Source organism: Mustela nigripes, chromosome 2, assembly GCF_022355385.1.
Source record: "Mustela nigripes isolate SB6536 chromosome 2, MUSNIG.SB6536, whole genome shotgun sequence".
Lineage (NCBI taxonomy): Eukaryota > Metazoa > Chordata > Mammalia > Carnivora > Mustelidae > Mustela > Mustela nigripes.
Genome location: NC_081558.1, coordinates 26,638,023 through 26,649,771, shown reverse-complemented (window position 1 = coordinate 26,649,771; position 11,749 = coordinate 26,638,023). Strand labels below are relative to the sequence as shown.

Genomic DNA, 11,749 nt, shown 5'->3' with positions numbered 1-11,749 from the left:
TAAGCCGCTGCCTTCGGCTCAGGTCATGATCTCAGGGTCCTGGGATCCAGAGGAACCAATCAGGAGAGTGGAGGACACAGGAAAGGAGAAAGCTGAAGAATGGGGCCCCCTAATTTCTGTTTATGAAACTACACGAGACTCAGTCTAACCCCTGAGGGCTACAAGCAGGAGACAAGATCAAAACACCATAGCAGGGGCGCCTGGGTGGCTCAGTGGGTTAAGCCGCTGCCTTCGGCTCAGGTCATGATCTCAGGGTCCTGGGATCGAGTCCCACATCGGGCTCTCTGCTCAGCAGGGAGCCTGCTTCCCTCCCTCTCTCTCTCTCTGCCTGCCTCTCCATCTACTTGTGATTTCTCTCTGTCAAATACTCCATCCCCATACAGAAGAATACACATTCTTTTCAAATGCACATGGAACATTCTCCAAGTCAAATCACATGTTAGGTCACAAAACAAGTCTCAGTAAATTTAAAGACTGATGGGGCGCCTGGGTGGCTCAGTGGGTTAAGCCGCTGCCTTCGGCTCAGGTCATGATCTCAGGGTCCTGGGATCGAGTCCCGCATCAGGCTCTCTGCTCAGCGGGGAGCCTGCTTCCCTTCCTTCTCTCTCTGCCTGCTGTGATCTCTCTCTGTCAAATAAATAAATAAAATCTTTAAAAAAAAAAAGATTTTATTGTTAAGTAATCCTGACACCCAACATGGGGCTCAAATGCACAACCAAGAGTCAAGAGATCAAGAGTCTCATGCTCCTTCAACTGAGCCAGCCAGGTGCCCCACCCCCATTTTGTTTTCTGGGGCTTTTTTTGAGCTTATTGTGTTGTGGTTTTTTAAATTTTTATTTATTTATTTGAGAGAGAGAGACAGTGAGAGAGAGCACGAGAAAGCAGGTCAGAGGGAGAAGCAGACTCCCCCTGGAGCAGGGAGCCCGATGCAGAACTCGATCCTGGGACTCCAGGATCATGACCTGAGCTGAAGGCAGTTGTTTAAGCAACTGAGCCACTCAGACACCCTGAGCTTATTGTGTTTTTAAGGTGTGTTTCCCTAATGGCTAATAATGCTGAGTATCTTTTCATTCATGTGTTTCTCTGTCCACAGTACATCTTTTTTTCTAAAATGTCTATTTGTATCTTTTACACACTTTCAAGTTGAAATGTTTGGTTTTCTTTACTATGGAGCTTTTAGAGTTTGTTTTATTTTTATTTTTTGAAAGATTTTTCATTTATTTTTGAGACAGAGAGAGAACAAGCATGCATGGGGGGGAGGAGAAGGAGAAGCAGACTCCCTGCCGAGAAGGAAGCCCAATTCCGGGCTCAATCCCAGAACCCTGGCATCGTGACCTGAGCCCAAGGCAGACGCTTAACTGACTGAGCCACCCAGGCGCCTAAGAGTTCTTTTTACATTTTATTTTATTTTTTAAAAAAAGATTTTATTTATTTATTTGACAGACGGAGATCACAGAGAAGGAGGCAGAGAGAGAGGAGGAAGCAGGCTCCCTGCTGAGCAGAGAGCCCGATGCGGGGCTCGATTCCAGGACCCTGGGATCATGACCTGAGCTGAAGGCAGAGGCTTTAACCCACTGAGCCACCCAGGCGCCCCTCCTTTTTACATTTTAGATATATGGTTTACAATTAGTCTCCCCCAGTCTATAATTTGTCTTTTCATCCTCTTAACTGAGTCTGCTGTGGAGTAAATGTTTTTAATTTTAATGAGATGCTTACCAGATTTTGATTTGATAAAATATATGAATCAGGAAATAATTTCCTAAATCCTCTTTGTTCTCTCTCAAAATTCTGCTTATTTTCAAGTAAATGCTGACATGGGACTACTCAGTGCGCTGGTCTATGATAAAATAAGAGGCTGTAACACAATGTAAATCAAAAATATCACTAAGTACATTGTTTAGTTCAGCTCAGTTTTTTTTTTGTTGTTGTTTATTTATTTATTTATTTATTTATTTTTAGTAATCTCTACACCAGTGTGGGGCTCTAACTCATGATTCTAAGATCAAGCATTGCAAGCTCTTCTGGTAGCTCACCTCAAGGTTTGCTTACAGAGACTTTCTCAGTAAGGAAGGAGTGTGCTGATTTTGGTGTGAATCACAAATTTTCACAATGGGCAAAAAAACTGCACAGGGTGCCTGGGTGGCTCAGGCAGTTATGTGTCTGACTCTTGATTTTAGGTCGGACTGTGATCTAGGGTCCTGAGCTGAGCCCTGGTTGGACTCTGTGCTCAATGTGGTGTCTGCTTGGGGTTCTCTTTCCCTCTCCCGCTGCCGCTCCCCCTGCTCACATACACCCTCTTTAAATAAATAAAATCTTAAAAAACAAAACAAAACAAAAAAAAAACCCAAAAAACTATTTGCAGGTTGTCAGTCTGGGCCACAGTGTGTGTAGCACGGCACTAAAACATTTGTCTAACACATTCCTTGTCAAATACACAAAGGCATATTAGAAAAGACCTACCCAAAACTCATCATTTCTGAAAGTCTGCTTCTGCAGTGTCAAGTATGTTTCTAAAGTTTTAAAATAAGCATTTGGAAAAGCACTGTTTCGGTATTTCTTACAAAAATCTTGGGAATGTTCAATCTACCAAGTGATTCATACCTCCCCAAAGAGGTCCTTCAAGGCTGAAATAAGCAGCTGTTTGAACTGTGCAGCATTCAGTCCAACCCCACGATCCTGAAATTCTCTACAAAAACATTAAAAAGAAAAAAATGTATTAAATTCCATACTATCCAGATTCATAAAAATGTCATTACAAATAGAACTAAAGAGACTGAACTTACAGGGAGACTTTCATATAATGGTACTCAGAGGGATTTTTGTAAACTATTCTTTCATATGTGGTGGCTGGGGTTGGCATCTTTTCCAAAGCTGAACACATCTAGAAATTAAAGGCAAGAGGGCTACAAATTAGCAAGGTACAAGCTGTTTTTCACACCCCACCCCACATTTTTTAAATGAGAATTTTTTTTTAAGGTTTTATTTATTTATTTGACAGATATCACAAGTAGGCAGAGAAGCAGGCAGAGAGAGAGAGAGGAGAAAACAGGCTCCCCACTGAGCAGAGAGCCTGATGCGGGACTCAATCCCAGGACCCTGGGATCATGACCTGAGCCAAAGGCAGAAGCTTTAACCCACTGAGCCACCCAGGCTTCCCTTAAATGAGAATTTAACCCATTTTTATTTTTTTAAATTTAAAAAAAATTTTTAAATTTTTAAAAAGATTTTATTTATTTATTTGACAGAGATCACAAGTAGGCAGAGAGGCAGGCGTTGGCAGGAGGGTGGGGGGGAAGCAGGCTCCCTGCTGAGCAAAGAGCTTGATTCAGGGCTTAATCCCAGGACCCTGAGATAATGACCTGAGCTGAAGGCAGAGATTTAACCCACTGAGCCACCCAGGTGCCCCTTGATTTCTTTTCTTTTTTTTTTTTTTTTAATATTTTTTTTTTTTTTTATTAAGGGGGGGGGGGCAGAGAGCAAGCACAGGCAGACAGAATGGCAGGCAGAGGCAGAGGGAGAAGCAGGCTCCCTGCTGAGCAAGGAGCCCGATGTGGGACTCCATCCCAGGACGCTGGGATCATGACCTGAGCCGAAGGCAGCTGCTTAACCAACTGAGCCACCCAGGCGTCCCTTGATTTCTTTTTTTAAAGTAAGTTCTACACCCAGTGTGTGGCTTGAACTCACAACCCTGAGATCAAGAGTTGCATGCTCTACCAACTAAGCCAGAGAGGCATCCCAGACCCATTTGATTTTTTTTCAAGCTTATTATTTATCTAAGTAATCTCTACATCCAAAGTGAGGCTTGAACTCATGACCCTGAGTTCAAGTCACATGCTCCTCTGACTGAACGACCCAGGCACCCCTTGCCTTTCTTTTTTTCTTTCTCCCTTTCTTTCTTCTTCTTCTTTTTTTTTTTTTTAAACCCATTTGATTTTTAAAAGAACTCCTAGTATAGTAATTCATTTATTTCTGGTTAAACCAAATTTACCCATAAAGACGCAAAGATTTTCGACATGCCACATTGCTGTACTCTCAAATCCTAATAATATAATCCCAATGGACACTTTTTCTTACTAAGTACCTAGCTCTGGGCTAAAAGCCCCACATGCCTTAAGTCATAAGTTTTCAAAATGATCCCATGAGGAAAAGCTATTATTATTCCCACTTTCCCCCCAATCCATTTTTGAGAAGAGGACACTGAGGCTTGGCAAAGAGAGGTAACGCTTGCCCAAGGACACACAGATTCCAAACACTCCTGAGTCCCTCAAGACCACTCTGGTTCAATGCTTCCTAATTAAAAAACAAACAAACAAAAAAAACGACACCTGGGTGGCTCAGTCAGTTATGCATCTGCCTTCTGCTCAGGTCATGATCCCGGGGTCCAGACACCCTGAGCATCGGGCTCCTTGATCTGTGGGGAGCCTGCTTCTCCCTCTACATGCTGCTTCCCCTGCTTGTGCATCATCTCTAACCAATAAATAAAATCTTAAAAAAAAAATAGCATACAGGAATAAAATGTAGGATCTTCTTGTTTGCCCTCAGTCAACACAGAACATGAAGAGGAGAATGAGAAGAGGTAGCTCTGCTGTTCCATCCCATGCTGGATCTGCCTCTTCTGTCTGAAGGTCAGGTGTATACAGAGCTATTTGGCAGCCCCTACCCCCCACAAAGGGCTGAGCTTAAAAAGCAAGGGGTTTGAGAAGAGGGATTCCTGGAATGGGCAATGAATATCATTTCTAATAGACCTGGATCCTTCAAGAATTCAGAACATGCTGGTCCCCTGGGGATAATCTGTCACTGGCTCCACTCCTACCTCACTCCCCCTCTGGATAGCCCCTATTCATCCTTTACATTTTAGCTTAAAGCTCACCTCTTCCAGGAACTTTACCTCCTCAAGAAAGCCATATTTTGGACACCTTATTCTACATTAGATTCACTTGTTTTGCAATCTCTTAATACTATTTGTTCAATATCTGGTTCCCCAATAAAGAAACCAGGAAACTGAGGGCCAACCAAAGAAAGGGACTTAGCCAAGGCCACATAGCTATAAACCAGCATTTATAAAACCTTTGCACCAGGCTCAGTTCCAACCACTCCTAGATGATATCCTCAGAGAAAAGGAGAAGTTAGGGTCAAGGAGCTACATCCAAGCATCCACTTAGAAACATGAATAGTTACTGTGTCTGGCACAGAGTAGGTATTCAATAAAACTTACTGAATGTGATAAGTATTAGGCCTGTATGTTTGAGGATACTTTTGCTTTCAAGAAAGACTGCAGGGGCGCCTGGGTGGCTCAGCGGGTTAAGTTGCTGCCTTCCGCTCAGGTTATGAACTCGGAGTCCTGGGATAGAACCCCACATTGGGCTCTCTGCTCAGCAGGGAGCCTGCTTCCTCCTCTCTCTCTGCCTGCTTGTGATCTCTTTCAAATAAATAAATAAAATCTTTAAAGAAAAAAAAAAGAAAGAAAGACTGCAGAAATAACCACCTGATGATTTTTTCCCCAATCATTAGAGTTGTCCCTGACTAGAAGGGCAAGAGAGAATAGAGCCCTCAATCACTTCATTCATTGTCTGGCACCCGAAGGGTGTTTTTTTTAAGAGTCACCCTCAGTCTTGATGGAGTTGGCTGTCTGAGCTAGGGGAATGAGATTTGGCCTGAAGCTCAGGATGCCAATAACAATGAAGACTTTTCTGGAAATGGATGATAATGGTTCCATAACAGTGTTAACATACTTTGCATCAATGGGCTGTACCCTTAAAAATGGCCATTTTAAGTTATGTATATTTGACCAAAAAAGACTTAAGGAGCAAGTGTTTACTGAGCAGTGACCTCCACAAAGGCCTCAGCCTCAGCCTCAGAGGCAGTGACAGTATTGCCCTCTGCAGGCTGTCCCGAGATTAAGGGAGAGCATGCCTGGGTACCCTTCCTACAGCCAGGCTCACTGTAACAATGGAAGAACTTCCACAGCTCTTGCTATCATCATCTTTGAAGCCAGCCTTTGTAATGGCTGTAGGGATGCTCATTAAGTGACCTACAGTCATAGGTGTCCCTAATTCCACCTGCTGCCCACTCTCCCCCAACCTAGTCTCTACAGCAGTCAGACTGAGCCAGTTAAAACCTATTCGAGCCCTCGCCATTCCTCTGCTCAAAACCTAGCCATGGTTCCCGTTTTACTGAGAGTAAACCCAAAGGACTTACAGGCCCGGCAAGGCCTTACCTGAACTGTACCGCTGCCTCCTCCCCCAGCTCTGACCATGCTCCCTTGCTCATCCCCCTCCACCAGACTCCTAGCTCTTCCTCACACACCGTTTCCCTCCCGCCTCTGCGCCTCGCTCCCAGCTTTTCCGCACGCTGGGAACACTCCTCCTCCAGGCAACCAGATGGCTCGCTCCCTCGTTTCTTTCACGGCTTTGATCAACTCGCACCCCTCGATTTGGTCCGGTGGCTGTTCTAATACGGCAGCCCCTCCACGCCCCTGTTCTAGTTTTCCCCCACAGCACTTAACCACCTTCTGACACAACTACGTAATTCATTTATTCGCTCTGTACTTCCCTCCCCCACCCCAACAGACCGAGTTCTATCCTGTTCACGACTGTTTCGCAGATATCGAAAAGTGCATCACACACAGTATGCATCCAATATATAAGTTTTGGGCCAAATCAATCATATTAAAAGAAAAGGAAAAAAAAAGCTCAGTCCCCTACTGCTGGACACTTCAGTTGTTTTAAACTTTTTTTTTTTAAACGACCATCCGCCATTTATTTGGCGCCCACCTGGCGCCGGGCGCATGCGGTCTGCACACGTGATTCCGCTCACTCCTCGCAGCCACCATCTGCTGCCGAGACCCTGTTGTACAGATACCCGGGGACGTGCGAGGCCGGAGCTCGCCAGCAGCCCACTGCGTCCTAGGCCGGAGCAGATAGGTATTTCAGATGGTCGCGCGCCGGCCGCCGTAACTCTTCGCTTGCGCATGCGTACCTGTTGCGCACGGTCATGCGTCACGAAGGTGGGCGACTGAGCTCACTCCCGGCAAAAAGCCGCTCTTTCATGGGCTTCTGCTTACCTGCTTTCGATAAGATTAGTCTGGCGCCTCCCTGATTCCTGTTCACTGCAAGAATCCACCAAAGCTGGGAGCTCCTCTGCAGTGGCCAGAGCCCTGGGCCCAGGAAACTCCGGGGTTACTTACGTTTGGCTCCTGTCTGTTTCGCTCCCCGGAAGTGTAATGGCTAGGCGCGGATATGACGTCACCGCGCGGCGTCCTCCTTGGAACCTGGGCGTGAATCCTGCAGGAGCTCAGACTGGCCGAGCTCAGTGCCCCCTGGTGCCCGTTTCAGAGAAAACTCTGTGACCAAATGTGTGTATGGGGTACTGGACTCCGGACGTATTTATTCGTCCCAGGAGCTCGCTTTCATGGTCATGCATTTTTCCATGCATTCATTCGCTCAGCTTTCTATGTAGCATCTCTTCTGCTGAGCATCTTCCATCAAGCACCCCAAGGACTGGAGCCACTCCTAATGTCCCTTGAGGCGCCCAGGCCATAGTAGGTTATCCATCTGGGTTGACATAAGCTCCAGATGGTCCTGTCTTCAGATGTAAGCTCGGTTTCATCTCTGCATTTATTCATGCTGACTCCCTATTAGTGCTGGTACTGGGAACCCAGCGGAGAACAAGAAGATATGGCCCTGTACTCGTGAAACTGATAGTGTTTGTAAATAATAATAATATAGTAATAACAACAACAACAATACTAATATTTATTTAGTACCTTCTTCGGGCCAGGCGTCATGAAAAAAAAAATTTCTTATGTTAAGTCGTGGAACTCACACAACCTTAAGGTAGCTATTACTGTGAATCGTCCCCATTTTACAATGGGAGGGACTGAGGTCTGAGAGACTGTTACTTGCCCAAGACCAGCCAGGTGTAAACAGTGAAGCAGGCGGTCTGACTTTAGATGGTGCTGTCCATACTGCCCCATACTACCATCAGTTGTGTGGCATGAGTCAAGGGTGTGTGGGGGAGAGGCACTGGGGCTGCTAAAACTTGAGTGTAAGCCCCATGAGCATGAAGCCTTGTCTGTGCTGGCTCACCGTTGCATTCCAGTGCCTGGCACTCAACACACAGCACACCGTTAGTGAATGCAGTAGTCCCTAGGTGGGTGTGCTGATTCTGCCTGGGTTGGAGGTAGAGGGTTGCCCGGCACAGGCACACATGAGCCTGAGTCAGCTGGGACCTTCTCTCTTGTGTCTTTTCTTTGTTTGTTTGTTTCTTTCCTTTTTTTTTTTTTTTTTAAGATTTTATTTATTTATTTGACAGACAGAGATCACAAGTAGGCAGAGAGACAGACAGAGAGAGAGGAGGAAGCAGGCTCCCTGCTGAGCAGAGAGCCCGATGTGGGGCTCGATCCCAGGACCCTGAGATCATGACCTGAGCCAAAGGCAGAGGCTTTAACCCAATGAGCCACCCAGGCGCCCCTCTTGTGTCTTTTCTTGAAGTTCCACTTTCTTCTGTATCATCCTGCAACCTGTGCTTGGCTATAGTCATGTTCTCTGGTTCTGTGGCTCTGCTTCCCTTCCTTCTTTCCTCAGAAGAGACAGGACTTGTTCGATATTGGGGGAGAGGTAGAGGAAATCAACACAGACCCCACAGACAGTGACATTTTCTTTCTTAAAAGAGGTTGGGTTTCAGAAACTGCCCAAACTCACTTCAAGTACATCCTCTGCCACTTATTCATCCTCCTCATCTGTCACACAGAGAGATTAGTAGCATCTACTCCAGAGTTGTGAGGAAAAAATGGTGGGTGTGAAGTATCGGGCTCAGGAAACACTCTGCAATGGGAGAGGTCCCCCCAAACCAGCCACCTGGCAAACCCACCTACCAGGCTGCAGCCCAGAAAAACCAGAGCAGCTCATGTATTTTAGACTTCAAAGAACTTGGGTAATTTTCACTTTTCTGCACCAAACCCTGAAAATGAAGTGCCTTCCAAGTTCCCTGAATTTTCTCAGTGTTGCCTCATTAATTCAGAATTTAGAATAAAAGAGATGCCTTTGAATGATAAAGATAGTAGTTGACTTTTCTCAGTTAAATTGTATCTATTTTCCTAGAAGATACTGTTGGCATGTGGCCTACATTTCAAATAGTATGTAGGACAGGATAAACAATGAAAAATAAGTCTTCCTCCCAATCCTCACCCAGCCAGCCTTTGTCCAGAGGGGTATCCACTGGTAGGAGTTTCTTAAGTGTCCTTCCAGAGATAGGGTAGGGGGCGCTTTCCCTTCTTAACAATGTATCCTTTTTTTTTTTTTTTTAAGATTTTATTTATTTGACACAGAGATAGTGTGAGTGAGCGTAAGTAAGGGGAGCAGCAGGCAGAGGGAGAGGGAGAAACAGGCTCTCCATTGTAATGGAGCAGGCGGTGCTCTCTCTCTATGCAGTGCTCCATCCCAGGACCCTGCGATCACGACCTGAGCCGAAGGCAGAAACTTAACGACTGAGCCACCCAGGTGCCCCTCTTAACCATATACCTTAACATCACTCCAAAACACAACACACGAACCTGCCTCAGTCTTTATAGACGTTGCCCAGCATTGCATTGGTGGAGTCATTTGGCTCAAGATGGCCATTCCAGACCCTGTGTTTCTGACATTTCAGAGCCAAGTTGTTGGGGCAGGTCGGGGAGTGTTTTATGTCCCTGGAAGCTATGGCAGCCAAGAAAGAGTTGAGTCCACACTTGCTCCACCATCCCCCACCCCTGCTGTGTTCAGCTTTCCCCTCCGGGCCTTGTGAACTGGTGCCAAATGGCTTTTGATAAAACTGGTGCTTTCCTAATGTTGGGAAGAAAAGGCAAGAGGGGGGTGTCAGGAGGGTTACAGCCACAAATCTCCATCAGACTCGTGGGAATCATATCCACTGACGCCAGCAGATTGAGGTGGTAGGACAAAAGGGCGTGAAAAGGACCAGGAGCTAAAAGCTACGGGATGACAGCTGTTGTTTCCATTTAGGGAGACTTGCCAAATGCCGAAGAGCGTGCTCACAGTATCCCATCTACCCCACAATGTCACATTATTGCCTTTCACAGATGAAAAAAGAGAACAGAGTTGTCTAAGGTGGTGAGAAGCTCTAGAACCCATGGGATGGCAAGTCTGGAAGTTGCTCCTTGAGGCAACCCTCAAAGGAAATTGAAAGGGAGGCATTTTTTTTTTTTTTTTTTTTGAGTCCCCAGAGGCCGAGCGTGAGACAGGGATCCTCGTGGAAGTAATTTATTGGGGGCAGCTCTCATGGGAAACCTGCAAGGGAGGAAGAAAGGATGGGCAGGGGAAGAAGCTAAGCAAAGATGTGGGTTCAGCTGAAGTCCAGCCTCAGGCTGATCCCACAGGGAGCCCTGGAGCATAAATGATAACCAGCAAGCATCCAGCCTTGGAGGTAAGGGGGGAAAGCCTTCATCATACTTACTCACCCCCACCCCCTGTCATTGACGGCCAGCTGTAGGGTCGCCAGATTTAGCAAATAAAAATACTGTTGCCCAGTGAAATTTTAATTTCAGATACACAGTGAATAGGATGTCCTTATGCTAAATTAAATTTAGCTGGGCAGCCTGTGTTTTGTCCGGAAACCCCTGGAGGTGAGAGGAAGAGGATGGGCCACCGCCTCTCGGGCATCTCCTGTGTCTGAGGGCAGTTCCCTTGGAGAAGGGCAGGTGTGTTTCCCCAGCAGCGGTGGGGAGGCAGCAGTCAGTAAAGGGGATCTGGGAAAGGGACATTAGCGGCACATGCTGCAGGCAAGGACTCTGGGGTGCAGCTCCCCAGTCAAGGGTAAAAAAAAAAAAGGCCAGAAGTTCCTGCCCAGAACTGTCAAGTCCAAACCAGCCCCATCATCCAGGGGAGCAGTACAAGGGCCTGGTCCCTGCCTCCGCCCCAGCATCCCTGGCTGCCTTCTGAGTGTGTTTTTACTCCTTCCCAGTCAGTTCCCTGCTTGTGTTGGGGTCGGAGAGGGAGCCAGGCTATTTAACTCTGTTTCATCCAGCATTTCTGAAATGCATTTAAATGATGGAGGGAACTTTCCTCACAAGTGACGTTAGAAACTTCTCCCCTAAAGGAAGTCTCTAGTTCCCTAGGAAGGGAGAATTCGGGGAGGGGATAGCCACCCTGTAATTAAGCAGCCTATTTCTGGAGGGGCCCAAGAGCCTTTCTTAAAATTCAGAGATCCTGTCTGAGGGATTCAGCAAATCCTGCAAAGATTCTTCCTACAAAGAAGTGCACCCTTGCTGTACCCCACCTTTCCCTGGAGGCCTCTGCATCTCCATTACAGGGACCTGGGGGATCTGTGGGTTCTGACCTATAAGAGGCCCAAGACATAGATGTAAGTGAAAAGAGCAAGTGGGGGTACAGGGTTGGCAACAGTAGTGTCCAGCAGGACCCATTTATGTAAAACAGTCCCCCAATAAACCCACTGTGGGGACCTCTCTGTTGATAAATATGTATGTATAAGCATATTTTTTAGATCTTAAAAAAGTTTTTTATTTTTTTATTAACGTATAATGTATTATTAGTCCCAGGGGTACAGGTCTGTGAATCATCAGGCTTACACACTTCACAGCACTCACTATAGCACATACCCTGCCCAATGTCCATAACCCAACCACCCTATAACCAATTTTTTAGAGATTTTATTTATTTATCTGACAGAGAGATCGCAAGTAGGCAGAGAGGCAGGCAGAGAGAGAGGGAGAAGCAGGCCTCCTGCTTAGCAGAGC

The 11,749-nt window shown here is 46.2% G+C and overlaps 1 protein-coding gene across 3 annotated transcripts in view; it reads right to left on the bottom strand.

The window, feature by feature from the left end:
• Positions 1 to 7,267, bottom strand: part of RPP14 (ribonuclease P/MRP subunit p14) — an 11,290-nt gene extending 4,023 nt beyond the window's left edge. The window contains exons 1-3 of one of the 3 annotated variants that reach the window (XM_059387852.1): positions 7,187 to 7,267; positions 2,784 to 2,881; positions 2,602 to 2,686 (exon numbers count right to left, since the gene is read on the bottom strand). In XM_059387852.1, coding sequence (XP_059243835.1) covers positions 2,602 to 2,686; positions 2,784 to 2,881 — 183 coding nt within the window. In that variant the 5' untranslated portion in view covers positions 7,187 to 7,267. The other 2 variants (XM_059387851.1, XM_059387850.1) reach the window with 2 other exon arrangements.
• Positions 7,268 to 11,749: the final 4,482 nt, after the last annotated feature.